Source organism: Crassostrea angulata, chromosome 4, assembly GCF_025612915.1.
Source record: "Crassostrea angulata isolate pt1a10 chromosome 4, ASM2561291v2, whole genome shotgun sequence".
Classification (NCBI taxonomy): domain Eukaryota; kingdom Metazoa; phylum Mollusca; class Bivalvia; order Ostreida; family Ostreidae; genus Magallana; species Magallana angulata.
The window spans coordinates 47290183-47309681 of record NC_069114.1 but is presented as its reverse complement, the minus strand read 5'-3'; the positions used below and the strand labels follow the sequence as shown (position 1 = coordinate 47309681).

Here is a 19499-nt window from a genome sequence, read left to right as displayed (position 1 = left end):
TACCCCGGTAACAGGAATACCATACATGTATATCTGGTAATTTTTGTAATGATCTAATTTTCACTTTTTTGCGATCTCTTTTAAATCGCAATTAATTGAATATGTGGAATCATATCCTAATTCATTTTCTATATGAAACTTTTTAAATCGCTAAAAAAGACTGATGCAAATTCAAAATGTTACAGATTTTCTTCATTTTCACAAATTTTGTGATGCGTGAAAAAAACCCCCAGATATACGTTTAAGTCATACTTACAGATAAGCCACATTCAGATTGTTGAAGACCCCACTGTTGATCTCTGTGAGGCGGTTCCCCTGTAGTCGGAGATGTGTAATGCTTTTATCTGAGAAGTCTCCCCCACTGGGAAGTTTGGTTAGAGCATTGTTATCCAAGTACCTATAGTCAAAGTAAGGTACAAATTGCAAGAAATACAGTTTAAGGATATTAATTGTGTTTGTAAGGGGGATAACACCTACTACAACAAATTATTTACAGTAATTCCCAATTTAGTTATCTTCAGTTTGTTGATAGCTACTAGATTTTCCCTTGCAATTTCTTAATTTCTATGAATTTGAAAAGAACAAATTTCCCAAACAAATAATGTGTACTTCTATCACATGATACATATAATGCAGATATATAAATACCGGTATCTAAATTGGCATATTAGAATTCACTGAATATACAATTTGACTATGGATAGCCAAAGAATTTTAAAAGTAGGTCACTATAACCTAAATAGTGCCATAGAAAATACTTCTGTTTAAAAAGAACATTAATCATCATTATGGTAAATTTAAAAATAGTTCCAACTTTCAAACAATTATACTGTGGGTGTCCGTGGCTTGTGTTTTATACAAACTACTGAATTCTCAGGAGCTTACAATATGGTCATGGAGGTAAAGTTCTTGAAAGTGCCTTCCTCAATATAGGCTATTTCGTTGTTTGATGCATAGAAATGTGTCAGTACTGTATCCTCAAACGTCGTGGTTTTCAACCAGCCAAGCTTATTGTTGCTGAGGGTTCTACACAATGATAAAAAATGTCAGTAAAACTATGAAACAATGTGTTCAGATAAAAGTGGATTTTTATGACATGAATAATTGTTGAAAATAATTCATTATTTTCTTTTTAATTTATACATTCTATATGGTATGTCTGGTGATAATATAATTTTGCAAAACTTCAACCAAGCAACTATTACTCTCTTTACATTTATATAATAAATCAGGTTTTTTTTTTACTATTAAACAATCCTATCTGTAAAAATTTTTCAAGTAAATGTAAAAGCTTCAGATACATTTCTTTTAAAAGTACATGTAGGCATACAAAAAAACAGAGGTTTTAATACATGACTGTAATGATTGGTAAACATTCTGACAGTGTTTAAATTTGAAAAAAAGTAAATGCACTAATCAGAAAAAAAACAGTCAAAATAATAGATCTCATTTTTTGTTGCATTATAGATGGTATAGCTCACAAGTAAGATAGTGATGTACAGCCATCAAATGCATCGTCTGGAATGTCATCAATCTCATTGTTGTTTAATTCCAGACGAGTCAGAGAGGCCATGTTTGTGAATGGGTTCTGATGAGTAAACCGAAAGTCATTGCCTTGTAGATTTCTGAAATATAAACAAAAGATCAAAATAAGTATTAATGAAAGATCAGAAGAAAAATGTAGTTATAAGCAAATAATGGATTCGAGGAGTTCAGCGTTGTCATTTTTTTTTGACTACCTAGTAATTTTTTTTTATGAATTTAAAATTGTCATGTAGGGTATATCTAAACAAAACTTTTCCCATCAATGCTTAGTGCAATTGGGTTTGACATTTTCAACACCACTGCATATTAGTGCAAGAAGAATACACAAATATACATGTGAATCTACAACTCAAAATCTTGTAATTATTCTATCCCCTAACAATATATTATACATATTAATTAGATAACAAAATGTGACATAAAATCAAACCAAGCAGCTTCAAAAAAATATGCCATAATACATATATACTTTTATCAGACAATACGTATACTGATACTTACATTTGTGTGAGAGTAGGACAAAAAGTATTGTTTTCAATGGCCAGAATATTATTGCTTTCTAGTCCCCTAAAAAGTCAGCATACATAATTATAAAACAAAGTATTTCGGCATAAGGTGAAAAAATATCAAATCAAAGCTATAAAATTTTGTACAAATTAGTACAAATATTTGTTATTATTTACATAATTCCTTTACAAATATCTCTTCCAATATAAACAAATTGAAAAGTAAAGTATTTTATCGTTGCATGAACTTTTCAATGGGTCAAGTTATCAACATCATCACAATTTTAACTTCACAACAATCTTCACACAAGACAGTAGTTGATTGATTCGTTATAAGTTACCAGTATGTCAAAATCATGGTTACATTCATTATTTTGAATGATCTGACTTTCTCAAATGTAAATGTAAGATATGATTTTCATTTTTCCAAAAACAATAACTTTATCATACAGGCATATTATTTTTAGTGATCACATTAATATGCTTCAAGAAAATTGACAATGTGAATCATCGTATTTTATAACCTCATGAATCTGAAAAATGAAATTATACTTCAAAAGATTTATTTCCCCCGACATAAGTATATGCATGTATGCTTACAGAATGGTGAGGGAGGCGTTAGTGAAAGTGTCTGCCTCCAGGAAGGTGAGGTGATTGGAGCCAAGGAACAGCTGTGTGAGGCTGGTCATATTGACCGAGGACCTCACAGTCTGGGGCACGTACTTAAAACTGTTAGATGACAGCTCCCTGCAAGAAAATGTCAGATAGTCATTGGTAAAGGCTGAAAAATCACAGACTAAAACTAATGGAGGACAACTCAGGGTTTTGTAAAAAAGAATCATGCAATAGCCATTGGTTAAGCTAGCCAACAAAATTATCAAACTGCAATAAACCATCAAAGAGTCTTCGGTAAGGCCTGGAAGATTATAGACTAAAACTGTCCTAGGACTGTGAGCTCCCTGCAGTAAACCATTTCTGTTTGAGAATACTAGTAGCTCCATCTAATAATGTTGTTCATAATAAAATCCGACATGATTTTCTCCGCGACTATCAGTGGGTTATGCTACATATATTGTACTTGTGAGGACCACCACCCAATTGTCACAAATCAGTATCTACTGGTATTGTATTTGTTTTTGTTTACATATTAGTATCCTGTAGGGACCCTCTTTAACGTTCCTGTGTAACTAGTTTTATAACCGTAGTGTACCTCTCTGGACACGGTGTCAGCTATAGTACGTATTGGTCAGTTCTTTTCTATTGTTCGATTACTTTATTTAAACTGCCGCATTGCAGAACTGGCAGACAGTGGCCACGTTTTCTTCATGACAGGTATGAGCAGCTAAGGTTTTGAGTAACCCTTTCTCCTATTAGGGGTAAGTTAAACTATTTTATACTTTTGTAATTGAACTACGGCTCAGTCTTTTTATATTACTGTGGAGTTTATATTAAGTATTTTTTGTTACTTTTGATATACTGGTTTTACGAGGTAGAACTGTTAAACATAGGTGCTTGCTCGCGCGTGTTCCTGTGTGGTCACGTGTCGAGTGTGTGTGCTTTATATTGCGATATAAATGCATGATATACTTGTATTTTTGCCGTGTAGTTCGGTGTACTTGTATATTGTCCGTGTAGTACGGAGTATTTGTATATCGTTTTGACGTGGTTTTTCTGTGTTAAGTAGTGTGATACTCTTAACGTTATGCAGTGATCGTATTCGCTGTGGTTTCGTGCTATTGTATGGCGTGCTGTTGTTGCCATAATGTTATATTTTAAGTCCGTGCGACTTAGCCTATGTTTATGTAAGGTATATTAATCATGTAACTCAAAATATGTTTATTTGTTTAATTTAATAAGGTCCCTATCCAGTTTCTGGCAGTCCATCGCCGTGGTTATACCTGTCCGCCACTGTCTCACGCCATGCCATATCGACCCACTACTCTTCTACATGCCTGTGACGAAGACTATGGACATCAGAAAACTTAAATATCTTATTGTTTATAATATGTATATTTGTTTGGTTTTATTTTATATAAAAATTGTAAATATAAAACGAATTCTGTTGTGTTTGACTGAACAGTCACGACGGCTGTCGTGACACCAATATAAAAATTTTTTTTTCAAATGCATACCCGGAAAATTAACACACTTTCATTTTCGATTGTAAAAAACAAATTCCTTTACAAATAGTGATGGATGAATGAAATGAGACCGCACTTACAAGTAAAACAATTTGGCCATGCAGTCCAAGGCGTCATTAGGAAACTTCTCGTCCGTCAACAAATTCTGATCGAGGTAGAGGTACTGAAGATTCGTCAGGACACAGAAATAGTCAGACTTTACTTCAGCAATCCTATTGGCTGATAGAACCCTATGAGAAAGATTCATAAATGATGAAATGATGATCCATACAGAATGAAATACATATATAGATCTGAAAATCTTTAATTTTGTTTAACTATACACTATCATTTAATATTCTTTTACTTTGACGCAGCGTTATAAAAGTAATATATTAGTATATGTACTATTATTAACAGTTGACTGCATCTTTTCTTTGACTTACTATTGTACAACATTTTTTTTTTTTTTGATTGACTGACAGTTATACAATATTCTTAAATTTTGACTTACTGTTGAGAACATACATATACTTTATCTTGATTAACTGTATGTTGAACAGCAATCTTCTCTGTCACTAACTATTGTACAACAGTCATTGGTACATTGTGCAGCGGTACACAAGTACTTACAACTTCTCGATGTTGGGTGACTTTGTCCACACTTTGAAGACCCCCGACTTTGCATTGTATGTTGAGGTCATACTGAGGCTGAAGGCGTCCAGCGTGTACTCCACGGGGTTACTGATCTGATTCGTATCCGCATATCTACGAGATTTCTCAGAGACGTTAATATACCGGTACACACTTCTTAATAACAAACTAGGACATTCTCAAAGACGTTAATATACACACTTCTTAATAACATATCTAAGAGATTTCCCAAAAACGTTATTATACACACTTCTTAATAACATATCTAGGAGATTTCTCAAAAACGTTATTATACAACTTCTTCATAACATATCTAAGATATTTCTCAGAGACATTAATATACAAACTTCTTAGTAACATATCTAGGAGATTTCTCAAAAACGTTAATATACAACTTCTTCATAACATATCTAGGAGACTTCTTTGAAACTTATCCAAAATATTTCTTATAATAAATAAAAACACCTTATTAAAACTTTTGTATGACATATTTAGAACATTTCTCAAAAATTTAATATTCGCATTATGTTGAAGCCTATTCTTTTGCAATCTCCTAGATTGGACAATTTGGAAAGAAAGGGGGTCGGAAGAGAAAATTGTTCCTCTATGATTTCACACAGGTATCTGCTATGACCTTGACTCTGACCTAGAAACTTGTTCCAAGGATAAAGAAGCCTTGACCCACAAATACTCTATATGTGAAGCATTAGACAAGTAAGATCGAGAGAATAGTAAATATGCACCTAACAAAGAGATATGCAGGAAAAGTTTTTTACCTTGAGTTTTTATTTAGGAAGAGTGAAAAAATTCAGCATAATGAAATCAGATTAGTAAGTGAACTGCAGATAGAAACAGTGAGTCAACTGATAGTTATTGGGCAATGGAAAAGTGGGGTCCGTAAATCAAATAATTATGCAATTCTAAACAATGAATATTTATGGCACTGGATATTTGTCAATGCCAAACAAAAAAGGAAGTTGCTGAAATCTGAAAAAATTTGTTAAGTCCGTAGTGATTAAAAGTTTTAGGGTGAAAACCTAGTCAGTTGTTAGAACTAATGTCTTGTGTTCAAACTAACTGTATATTATATAAACAATAAAATATGTACAAACCATAAGTTAGTTGATACTTACACTTCCTTCAGAGATAGGTAGGTCTGTTCAGACAGGACCTGGTGGGGAAAACTTGTCAGAGCGTTGTCACTAACCCACCTACAATCAGACAGAGCATGTATGTACAACCTTCACACGTGTAATACACAGGTACAACTAACACACATGTACAATGAACGCACATCTACAATGACACATATGTTCAATCTACACAAATGTACAATTAACTACATGTTCTTGTAATACATGTACAACTAACACACATGTACATCCAACACACATGTACACTCAACACACATGTACAACCAACACCCATGTAATACAAATGTACAACTAACACACATAAACAATCAACACACATGTAATACAAATGTACAACCAACACACATGTACAACCATTATAAAGTTTACTGTTTTTGTAAAGTAAATGAATATGAATATTACAGAAATTTTTACATAATGATTAGAAGTATACATACAGATTTGTCAGGTTTTCATTGATGTTCTCAAAAGCATCAAAGTAGATGTTGGTCATTTTGATTTTCTGGGAGTGGAGCCGCAGGGTTCGTAGGGCTGGCAGGTTGGTGAAGTATTTACTCTTCAGAATCTGCAGGTTGTTCCTGACCAAATCCCTGCCAAAATATCATCAAAAGAAATAACATTTAATATAATACTTTTACAATAAAAAATTGACTCCCAAAAAGAAGTACTTTTCTTAATTTACTCTTCTTTCTTTCCATTCAGTTAACATAAATTGAAGAAACTTTAAAATTATATTCAATCATTTTAAAAATCAACAATACTATTTAATTTAAAAAATAGAAATATACTTCAGTGGTTTGTTTCCTTCACTTATGACATTTTTACAATATGGTACATGTACTTACAAATGAAGGATATTTGGGATATTTCCAAATACACCCTCAGCCAAAGTGGACAAGTCATTGTCATGCAACTCCCTTCAGAACAAAATATCAACATTACATTTCTCTAATTTTGAAATCAAATACTAAGAAGACATCATAACAAAACAAGATATCTGTGAGCCAATGCTCACTAGTGATACCCCCGCTCTGATGTGAATATGCAAAATAAGCAAAGTCGACATTTAACAGAAAGCTGGCATCCGATTGGTACAGAAATATATCCCACAATATGGCATGCCTAAACAAATAGTGTGTTAAAATTTCAAGCATCTGCGATAAATAGCTGCTGAGATATCTTTGAGGAAAATTTGTTTGAAAATTTTGGCTAAAATAAACAAAGTACTCATTTAACAGGAAGATGACGTCCGATTGGTAAAAAAATAAATCCCACAATATGGCATGCCTTAACAAACAATGTGTAAAAATTTCAAGCATCTGCGATAAATAGCTGCTGAGAAATCTTTGACGAAAATTTGTTTGAATATTTTGGCTAAAAATAAACAGTCGTCATTTAACAGGAAGTTGACGTCCGATTGGTACAAAAATACATCCCACGATATAGCATGCCTATACAAATACTGTGTAAAAATTTCAAGCATCTGCGATAAACAGTTGCTGAGAATTCTTTGACAGAAATTTGTTTGAAAAGTTTTGCTAAAAATAAACAAAAGTTGTCATTAAACAGGAAGTTGACGTCTGATTGGTACAAAAATATATCCCACGATATAGCATGCCTATACAAATACTGTGTAAAAATTTCAAGCATCTGCGGTAAACAGTTGCTGAGAATTCTTTGACGGAAATTTGTTTGAAAAGTTTTGCTAAAAATAAACAAAGTCGTCATTTAACAGGAAGTTGACGTCTGATTGGTACAAAAATATATCCCACGATATGGCATGCCTATACAAATACTGTGTAAAAATTTCAAGCATCTGCGATAAACAGTTGCTGAGAAATCTTTGACGAAAATTTGTTTGAAAATTTTGGTTAAAAAATAAGCAAAGTCGTCATTTAACAGGAAGTTGACGTCCGATTGGTACAAAAATATATCCCACGATATGGCATGCCTATACAAACACTGTGTTAAAATTTCAAGCATCCGCGATAAATAGTTGCTGAGATAAATGCGACAGAAATTTTTGTTACGGACGGACAGACGGACGGACAGACAGACAGACAGACAGACAGACAGACAGACAGACGGACGGACAGACAGACACACAAGGGTAAAACAGTATACCCCCTCTCCTTCGGAGCGGGGGTATAATTATCCTTTTATGTACAAAAATAGAAAACTAGATTAAGAAATCCTTTTTTCAAAAGAGTAATGTCATATGACTCACAGAATTAGCAGCTTCTGTAGCTGGGAGAAGGCCCCAGGCTGTATGTAGGAGATCAAGTTGTTACTCAGGTTTCTGTAACAAATTGAATTGATAAATCTTAATTGTTATATAATATCGGTAAAGCAAAATGTACAAATTAATTAATTGTTTTCTCCAATTTACTAGTAACGGTATATCAAATTTTGTTTTAAGTTTAATTAAAGTTATGATTACAATATGAATATCTTTGTAGCCTTATAAAACATGTTATATATAATGGTTGTACATGTAACTACTTGTATTTTCATTTCAGAGAGGCCAAAAAATAAATATATATAAGTATATTCATCAAGACAAACAAACAGCAATATAAGGACATATTCTTGTAAAAACCACTTACAGGTGTTTTAGGTCCGAGTTGACCAGATATGCCAGGTGGGCTTTGGATACCGTCTGAATCTGATTCTGATCCACACTCCTGTGGAAAAGAATGGTTGTAATGTGTATACACGTATACTTCCGTATAAAGAATGGTTGTAATGTGTATACATGTATACTTCTGAATGAAGATTGGTTGTAATGTGTATACACGTATACTTCTGTATGAAGATTGGTTGTAATGTGTATACACGTATACTTCTGAATGAAGATTGGTTGTAATGTGTATACATGTATACTTCTGAATGAAGATTGGTTGTAATGTGTATACATGTATACTTCTGAATGAAGATTGGTTGTAATGTGTATACATATATACTTCTGAATGAAGATTGGTTGTAATGTGTATACATGTATACTTCTGAATGAAGATTGGTTGTAATGTGTATACATATATACTTCTGAATGAAGATTGGTTGTAATGTGTATACATGTATACTTCTGTATAAAGATTGGTTGTAATGTGTATACATGTATACTTCTGTATGAAGATTGGTTGTAATGTGTATACATATATACTTCTGAATCAAGATTGGTTGTAATGTGTATACATGTATACTTCTGTATAAAGATTGGTTGTAATGTGTATACATGTATACTTCTGTATGAAGATTGGTTGTAATGTGTATACATGTATACTTCTGTATGAAGATTGGTTGTAATGTGTATACATATATACTTCTGAATCAAGATTGCTGCTGCAATTGTACAATGGCAACAATCCACAATCAATTAGACTAGCTTTTCTATAATTAGACTGAGCTTTTGAAACTTAAATTCAAGTGAAAAAGACGAGGGTTTACTAAATCCTCTATGAATTACTGTGCTTTGTATATGACGACATCATAAAAGTTGACACTTACACAAACTGAATGTTGTTGGCATTTTCAAAGGCTTTTCCAGGAAAATATCGAATGTTGTTTATGCTGAGTCCACTGTAAAATTTGAATAAAACAAATCTTGCATAAGACTTACTCACAAATTACAAGAGAATTGATCTACAAAAAATGTTGTCCATGCAGACAGCAGTCTGTATAACCACAGTGATCTCATTAATAAGTGAGGCTGAACTTACACAAACTCCAGACGACTCCCAGAGAACAGGTTGTCCGGCACCCATTCTATGTCATTTTTCATCAGTGATCTATAAAATATCAATGAAAGTAGCCTCTTTTCAGGAGAGATACATGATGTATTGTACATTTTACTTGAGAAGAGATTAAAATGAAGCTGCAAGACATGCAACTAGAGAATACCAGTATGTCAATCATCAAAAAATTCTTCAAATGGTAAAATGTGAAAAAATATCAAATTCTAATTATCTTAAATACATGTACTTAAGTTAGAAATTCAAAATTTTGATATGTCATGATCTACAAAAAGATTTATTTAATGTTGCTATCAAATAAGGGGAGCTAGAACATTTTTTATGTCCATTCAAACAATAAACATCAAAACAAAAAAAATGACCAATGACTTGCAAATGAATAGAAACACAAAATTTTCAAACAGCTTACAACATAGTCAGAGTGGTAGGCCATGTTGGATTGGTGTGGTTGTGTGGATAAAATTTAATCATGTTGTCACCCAGCATCCTGTAAATAACAAATTGATTGGGTTATCCATTTGATATGTATAAACTTTCCCCCTTTCATTACAGACACTATGTCAGAGAGTGTTTCTAATATTCACCCCCCCCCCCCAAAAAAAATTATATATTTTATATGCATACAGGGAAATATTCGCCCCCATTTTAAGACTGGGCGAATTCTATATTGCAAATAATATCTGTGTTAGTTAACACAACTACATCTGGGCAAATTCAAGACGGGGCTAAACCGTTTGCAATAGATGAAGGGAGAAAATAACACAGGGCGAAAATAACCCTGTATACAGACTGGTATAAATATAATTGCAAAGGGTACATAATATAATCCTCGTAAATGGGTCATAAAAAACCGATACATATAACTTGATTAATCCCAGCAGACGAGAATGATTCAATGATTCTAATCGACATGATTATTATTTTCACAATGCTATCCAACAAAACTGTAGTTCAACAGACTTGACTTAGTATCTCTAAAAACTTACATCCTTTTCATGCTGGTCCTTGAGATATCAGGGAACTGTACTAGTTTGGTTTTGTAAATAGTCCTGAAATCAGCATTTTACAAACTCACTCAACACAACAAATTTTAAACAACATTGTTTACTACTTCAATTATGACAATTACAATTCAGCATAGTTCTTTAACAAAAAAAAGCTTTAATCTTTTTTCCATTACACAAAATATAAATATTTCATTTCTCATTATTTGTATTTATAATATTCACTGATTATGCATTGATCTAGTTAATATAACACTTGATTTTGCACTGCAGTTACTGATAAACTTACAATTCTTCCAAATTTGTAAGATGATCAAAAGTAGCATTGTCAAAATACTTGAAATTCGGGGCATTGATGATGGTACTGAAATGACAAAATGATTGTCCAGATCATAATGTAATTTAATGTATGATCTGAAAGATAGGAACAATATAAAAGTCTAAGTATGGAATCAATTATGACAATATATATGTTAAAAATCCCCAAACAACATATAAGGGTACCCTTAAAAGTGTATTATCAGATTCAGATTCAGCTCTAGCAGTAAGAATGAACTTACATTTTTGTGACAGAGGAAGAAAAGGAGTTCACGGTGAGGTTGTCAAATGTGTATCCTTTTATCACACTGGAAAAGAACACCAGAAATATACCATAAGCATCTTAATTTACCAAAAATCTTTATCTTGATGATCATATGAAATCTTTTCTTCAAGTTTTTTCATGTGAATTATTTATTGTATGCAGATTTAGCAAACTTACAGCAGTCTAAAACAACTACAAGATAACAAATGTATCTTTATACTTGGTATCTACGGGTAATTTTTCATTGACCCTACTTTACTTAGACACTGGGTGCTTCCATTCATTTGATTAAATGTTGCATCTCTGGTGACAACATCAGAAAGCAATATAGGGTGATGTTAATGAAACAGTTGACAAATCACAATTAACAAACATAGACAATTGCATTAAAAGGATATTTTTCTTGAAAAATTACCATTATGGGTGTTCACAACAATAAATTTAAAAGTTCTAAGCATTTATGATTTAGTTCAAAGTAGTAGAATAAATCTGAAAAAAGAATCCTTGTTTTGTAGAATATAAAAATTTGATGCAATATCAATGTTTCCCAATTCCCGGAGGCAACAATACAATGTGTGACCAAAATCACCAGGCAGCATTATTTTAAGTGATCAGCAATGAAGGCAACACCAGCAAATCTGGTGTTGTCAGTGTAATAGAGCCACCCAGTGTCATTGTTGATGAGGCATACTTTGTTGTTACTTACACTGTGGGTCCACTACACCCTGTGACAATTCTCTTTGTCTCATCACAGTTACACCCCCCACTACACTGTCGGCCAGAATCAGACCCCGTGGACAGGAAGTAGTGGTCAATAATCCCAGGACTATCACTCCACAGTCCTTCAAAGGCATCCGTAGCTGAAACATATCAGTGCTAATATTTAAGACCTCATGAATAATGACACATTTGCAGAGTATGGAACTCATTCTGTGAGAGTCAAATTCTCCTCTTATGCTTTTTTAAATTAATAAGAAGGAACCAATGCATGAGTGATAAATATAAAGCTCTTTGACCTTCATAATCATCAGAAAACCAAAGTTAAGGTCACACTGAGATATCATTAAGGAGAGACTCCATGGGCATCATTGTCAAGGGATACCATGAAATAATATTTTCAAGACATTCATCCATTGTCTAAACAAATCAATCTGAAAATCTTAGAGAGGTTATTAAAAGTCAAGCAAAGGGCAATAACTTGACAAATGGTGTCAGAATGACAGACTCGGGTGTTGCATGGAAGGCTTGGGGGGGGGGGTATTACCCCAGCAGGTAGGTTGGTGAAGGCTTCTTTCACTTTTTTAAAATAAATTGTAACTTAACTTTGTGACTTTGATGACTCTGAATTTTCCAAGAGGGGTCCCCCTACCCCCCCCCCCCCATCCCACTGAATTCATGCATTTTAACATCAATTACCAATAACAAATTCAAATATGAAGACTTTCCAAAAGTTAGGAATGAGTTCCTTTTTATACATGCAGCTACATAATTTGACAGTAAATACACGATTGCTCAAATTATCATTTAGAACTGTAGAATTAAAATAGATTTTGCATGTAGAACAAGGTGTGATACCACAAAGGTCAGCTCTACAACTGAAAGGTGGCAAGAAATGCTGTTAAACTGGCTGTTGTTGAGGGAAAAAAAGATTTCTTTAGAACTTAAACCTCTGCATGGTCCACATTTCTATTAAATAGGCTCAAATGTGATTGACATAAACCATTTTTCTACCATTCACTTCAATTTGTTTAAAGTTTTTGCAAAGGCTTTCCTGACATTTAAAAATATTCCTTGCTGAGACATACAATGAAATGACCCCTTGACATTGCATTCATAGTATGACCATTCATTTAACCACATTAAATATTTCTATCCCCAAGGAGCTCGCAAAAATCAAATTTCTTTAAAAATAACATTATACAATTACCAAAAATATGCCTCAGCCCCCCCCCCCCCCCCCAGCAAACTCAAATAACCGTCGCACACCCCTGAAAAATTTTCTGGATCTGCAACACATGTAATTAAATTAAAACCGATATCACTTGCCACAATAAAGTTACAACACTCCAGGGCAGTAAAATGATGGTGATAATAGAAGGAAAAGGGGGCTTTCTCTAAAAAAAAAACTATGATTGCAACTTCATTCAACTTTAGGAATGTCTTGTCAAATAGTTGTACCATAGTACTTTTTAGAACAGATTTAGAAAAAAGACAATTTTACAAGCTAGCTCAGGTGGGCAAAAATTATTTAAACTACTTTTGATCAGAGCTAGAATCTCTAAAATCTCAAAAAGCCTTGTTTGAATAATAACAATTTATAACCATATCCTGTTTGCAAACAGTAAATTTGACGAGTGTATTTTTAGACACTTCTCAATATAATTATTACGCATGTGTAGAGACAACGAATTCATGCATCTACAGGACGACTTAACCTGCTTAAAAGAACATCTTAATATGGAGATTTAAAGGTCTCTTTCTACTCTCTCTGATCCGAATCATCGGTAGCACAAAACAAACAACATAACAATTATCTACCCAGGTACGCCAAGATTGTCATGGCAAATCATTTATTAATGTTTGTAAGAACAAGGTGACAAAATCAATAAGCGTTCCTGAATATTTTATGCACAGTATTTGATGTTGGATTCCAATTACCCCAATAAATCAGAAATTTGGATACGATTACAGTCAACTTTCTCACGTCTATCTGCAAGATTTCTCTATACAAAGGTCTCAGACAGAATCAATTATTAAATGCTATTAGAGTGTATCTAAAAAGAACACTTTCCCATTGATGATATTCAGGTATTTACCCAGCTTTTAAATTTCTTGATTGTTAAGAACATAAGCTCACAAAAGCAGTAATCATGCTTGAATGAAGCAAAAACAAACACATTTTATTAGATCCTCTTCACACAAATAGCACGTATTACCGACACATTAGATCCTTTTGTGTATAGTCTAAATACACGTCAGACAAAACAAAAACAACACTATTTAAAAAGACAAATATTGCTATGAAGACCCAGTGATTGTAATTAGATACATGTTTTCAAATAACACACTGAGACAGAAATACATTCACTTTATTCATGCTATCTTGCATTACCGATGCTAAAAAAAAATTTGTTAAATGACAATATAATAAAATATTTGGGTTGCTACTTCAGTAGCTTGGTCATGCAATTAACATTTGAATTCTTATTTTTGTGTATTTTCACTTTTATATCTAACCACTGAATAAACTGTTCATTTAAAAGATGACAAAAGTCTTCACTAGTATACAATTGTTTGTAGATGTAATTATATAACTGGTAAATGTCCTTCTAATTGTAAATATTTAATTTCACATTGCAAATTCTGCAAAATTGATGTCCATGAATATCAATGAGATCAACTGATTCAGAATTCAAACTTAACTGACAGTTCTACAAAAACACAGATGTAAAAAAAATCTACAATATATGTAAACCTTTTAACATACGGTACATGATGTAAACCTTTTAATAAATGTAACATGACGTACCGTTTAGACATCTACATGTGACAGGAACTTTCAGGGTTTTCATCATGATGATAGTTCTATACATGTACTAATTTATAAAGAAAAAATTTCCCATTTTTTATTAGACCTCAGAAAGCCTCATAATAACCCCCAGCTAGCCTATGCTATAATACCTGTTAGGTAAAAAATGTTCACTTACTGGCATAGTTGATCCCGAGGGTGCCGTACCTACTGTTCCAGTAATCGGGCCCTGTCCACGTTCCCTCCACCCTAACGTGCAAAAGAAGGAGGGTCAGGTACCCCAAGGTCACCACCGTCATCCGCCCGATAGCCATCCTTCTGGATTACCAGAAACTGAAACAAAAACTCAATGATAATTCTCTGAGATACCCCAAGGATACCATCGTCCGCCCAATGATCATCCCTCTGGATTACCACAGGAACTGAACGCAATGATTAGTCCCTAAAATTACACTGTACTGCAAGAAAGATGTTGATTGGTGCTATAACTGAAAGTATACTGTGGTTTTAAAAGTCACACATTATGATACCGGTAATCAATTATTTCCTAACAAGATTAATAATTTGTTTTAATCTACATTAAACCATAACATGTATATAGTACATGTATTACAATATATAATAGCCGATTATTTCAAAATTAAAACATGATAATATAAACATTTTCATAATCAAATATTCATGGTAGGTTCTTTAGGAAACATACAGCTTTTAGCTAATTGAAAGTTCAAGCTTAATTTCTTGCATAATTCTAACTTTTAAAAAACATAACCACAGAGAAAACCTTAAAGTTTGATCATCTCATAGGCATCCAGATTAAAGAAGGCTGTCAACTCATTATGAACAGTTGTCATTTTGGCAGGGAACATACTGTTACAATAGTTTACATCACTACTCAAGCCTGACTGCATTCAAGGGTGTCAAATTACAGATACCTATCATCTTATTTAATTAACACACTAGATACAATGACATTCAGCATGTACGTTTCACACCTCAACAATGGAATTTTGCTGAGACCTATATGGCTGAATGGGTACACACCAAATCCAATCTTTATGGTTGTGTTGCCAGAGGGTTTTTTTTTCGCAACAAATATTTTTCGTAAAATTCTCAGGAGGCTGGATGGACAACTAATTAACCATCAGATCTACCTAAGACTTTTACTCAAGATATTTTTGGTTTTATATAAACTATTATTTAGTAAAGAAAGAATCCAAACATTTCACTACTTTAAAATTTAATTGACCATTTTCTTATAACTTCATAAAGAGATCTGAACGAGGTACATACAGCCTAAAAAGAGCTGCAACCATCCAGTTGTCTTAACAGTTCAATTAAATAAATTTAAACACTTAATAAATTCCCAAAATATTAAAGTTTAAATGAGTAAAACAAAATTAAACACAACAAAATCAGGAATTGATTAAATCATTCTAGAAATCTGAATCTTAGCAGCCAGTGCAGGAAATAATGATCAGATAAAAGACAGATTTTCAATAAATTTGATTTTGTCATTAAATCAATCTTATCAGCAACAGTGATGAAATAACAATCAAGTATATATCTAATATATACAACAGAATATATAACTGAGGTAAGAGAAATAGAATCAATAAATCAAATTGCATTTTACTAAAATTACATACTGTATCTAATTATCAACATAAAGTCTTTGCAAGTGAAAAGCTGTCAATGTGACAGCAAACCAGGTTTTCTTTTATGTGAACTGTATCCATAATCCATGTCAACCCGTATCTAGTGAAATGGAGTACCCTATATGCAACATTTTGCCAAAAAATGACTAAGTTCAAAAGCTAGTATTTTTTTCATAAATAATCAGAAATCAAAATCCTAGCAATATGCACACCTCTGATATATGTACAATTGATCTGCAAAAGAACAACTTCCTATCTTGAAAACTGTAGGAGGAGTTATCCGTACAATTAGGGTACCCTATATGCAATATTTTGCCAAAAAATGACTAAGTTCAAAAGCTGGTATTTTTTGGCTGAATTATCAGACATCAAAATCCCAGCAATATGCACACCTCTGATATATGTACAATTGATCTGCAAAAGAACAACTTCCTATCTTTAGAACTGTAGGAGGAGTTATCTGTACAATGAAGGTACCCTATATGCAATATTTTGCCTAAAAATTAATAAGTTCAAAAGCTGGTATTTTTTCGATTAATTATTGGAAATCAAAATCCTAGCAATATGCACACCTCTGATATATGTACAATTGATCTGCAAAAGAACAACTTCCTATCTTGAAAACTGTAGGAGGAGTTATCCGTACAATGAAGGTACTCATCTGGCAGCTGCCCACCCACCCACCCGCCTGCCATTTTCACCATTTTAATAACTGGATTTTTCCGTTGGAAAACCCGGTTAATAAAAATACATAAATCTATAGGATATGCTAAAATTTCGTTTTTAATATATCAAATTTCTTCACATTTAGTTTATAAAGGTCCTTCCCTGGTCTGCTTCCACTTGATCCAAGTCCCCATTTAAAGGTGATTGAAGACTAAAAATACCCTAGCTTTTATTTATTTTCAAACTTATGAATAATGTGTCATGTAAATATTTCTCTTTGGTATTCCAAGTATAAATTGCAAATAAAACAACACTGGCAGAGATTTTAGAGAAATTAGATACTGCGAGAACTATAACTTGCACATAAGGAAAGAATTAACATTAATAACAGGGTATTGATACTCGATTTAATTGAATAATATTTGGATAATTATTCAACTCGGAATTCCAAAATTTCTGATTTAAGCTTTAGTTGCTTTAGTTATATGCAATAACGATGATAGCATATGAGGCTTACATTTATTGATATACCTTATAAACACTCACCTGCCAAAACGATGTCATTTTTTTCCTTTTTCCCAAATATATTTCATTGAAAACAAGACTTATTTTAAAATGTTTTTCTTTGGTCAGATTTTAAAGAAATTTTATATATACTGGTTTAAGTAGATTCAATTTGCATTTTTTGACATACATATAATTGAAACATTTTTTTGACAACTCATTTGTAAAATTTTATATTTCACACACAACTCAAAGATATTTTTTAATATTTCAATTTCAATTTCAATTTCTTTATTAACCAATTAAGGGCCCTCAAGGGGCAACATGAAGACTGTTGACATACAACATCCAATGAACATAAAACATTCAATAAACATATACAAGAGGGAAAGAGCTGGATGATTTAAAGAACTATGACAGACATGAACAATTAAATAGTATATATGTATATATATATATGTATAATAATGTATGTTTCCATACATTCAATATAGTGTCTTCTATATATTTATGTTAAACACCATACATAAATATGTCAAGATACAAATGCACATACAAATTTGAAATAGTTTATCATATGATTGAAAAATAAAAAACCAATATTTGAATAGGAAATACAAATTAAGGCAATTTATTTTTTAATAGCTCTACTGTATACTAGTATCTATTGCAATATGCAAACCAAAAAATCTCCCTTTGGATTGTGAATTCGAATGTCAAATTTCAGAAACTGAAGGTTGGAAAATTATAGAAATATAACGCCAAAAAAAGCTATGGAAATTCAGAATTTATCAATCTAAGTCTTTTAAAATTCAGTTTACTGGTTACTTTTTAACGTTTCTTTAAAAAAAGTTGGTTTTCAATGAAATATGTAGTGAAAAGAAAAAAATTGATATACTTTTGGCACCAAAGTGTAATATTGTTGGCAAGTCTCTATGACGATTTACGAATAATTAAAATTAAGAAAAATCTTTGCTATGCAAAAAGTGGGAGGTCTGCCAACTACCCCCCCCCCCCCCTCCCCAAATGTAACATGTCTGCATGGTTGGGAAAATGTGTGAATGTGACATCAGAAAGTTGAAAGTGATGACAATAACATTCCTGTAGTCTGCGTCTTAGATGTAGGAGAAAAAATGGCTGTGTATATGGTGTGGGGTTAAAGAGATTATAACGTTTCATTTCCAGCTGTGAGTAAAAGGGTTGCAATCAACATCAGAGGTATATAGTTTGTTTTACAATGCGGGTGCAGGTGACGGTACTCGCCCAGTGCATGGATGTATTGAGGCAATTATGTGCATAACGTTATGACTGCTGTGTATATATACAGCTAGTACATGTTGTTGTGGAAGTCTATTAACGTACCTAGAATTTAATTGTATGTTAAATTCTGCGTCGATTGTCAAAGACAATGGGATTTTATTGGCCTGAAGTGATTTGTTTACACTTCAGATATGAAAAGGAATTAAAAAGCAATTTGACGCATGCCAGGCAAGGACTTAAACCCTTCTGTGCATGTCTCAACTAACAACAGCACACAGAAATATATAAACTATCACCCTCCCCCCTCCGAGAATATACCAATCTGTAAATGATAAATATTTAAAAAATTAATAAAGAAAAAAAATATTAAGTACATAACTTGATTCATACACATATACACACTTAATTGAAATGATGATTACAGTTATATAATTATGTATATATATAGACTAAAGATCAATCCACACTTTAAAAAAGTTATGTCCCTTAGCCGCACCCAGGGTCTCACAGTAGCCTTTGTAGTTTAGGGATTTGTAACTTTGTCATTTGACAATAAAATTCCGT

The 19499-nt window shown here is 32.6% G+C and overlaps 1 protein-coding gene across 4 annotated transcripts in view; it reads right to left on the bottom strand.

Annotated features, from left to right (window-relative positions):
- Positions 1 to 19499, bottom strand: part of LOC128179537 (uncharacterized) — a 56817-nt gene that overhangs the window by 29743 nt on the left and 7575 nt on the right. For 3 of the 4 annotated variants that reach the window (XM_052846973.1, XM_052846974.1, XM_052846972.1), the window contains 20 exons: positions 15026 to 15180; positions 12025 to 12178; positions 11296 to 11361; positions 11025 to 11099; positions 10718 to 10780; positions 10141 to 10218; positions 9699 to 9767; positions 9487 to 9558; positions 8586 to 8663; positions 8207 to 8278; positions 6825 to 6896; positions 6417 to 6569; positions 5959 to 6036; positions 4805 to 4939; positions 4273 to 4422; positions 2652 to 2798; positions 2047 to 2112; positions 1482 to 1625; positions 886 to 1026; positions 257 to 397 (listed from right to left, as the gene is read on the bottom strand). In XM_052846973.1, the coding sequence (XP_052702933.1) occupies positions 257 to 397; positions 886 to 1026; positions 1482 to 1625; positions 2047 to 2112; positions 2652 to 2798; positions 4273 to 4422; positions 4805 to 4939; positions 5959 to 6036; positions 6417 to 6569; positions 6825 to 6896; positions 8207 to 8278; positions 8586 to 8663; positions 9487 to 9558; positions 9699 to 9767; positions 10141 to 10218; positions 10718 to 10780; positions 11025 to 11099; positions 11296 to 11361; positions 12025 to 12178; positions 15026 to 15161 (2090 nt within the window). In that variant the 5' untranslated portion in view covers positions 15162 to 15180. Of the gene's footprint in view, positions 1 to 256; positions 398 to 885; positions 1027 to 1481; positions 1626 to 2046; positions 2113 to 2651; positions 2799 to 4272; positions 4423 to 4804; positions 4940 to 5958; positions 6037 to 6416; positions 6570 to 6824; positions 6897 to 8206; positions 8279 to 8585; positions 8664 to 9486; positions 9559 to 9698; positions 9768 to 10140; positions 10219 to 10717; positions 10781 to 11024; positions 11100 to 11295; positions 11362 to 12024; positions 12179 to 15025; positions 15181 to 15631; positions 15736 to 19499 lie in introns of those variants that run through there. The other variant, XM_052846975.1, reaches the window with a different exon arrangement.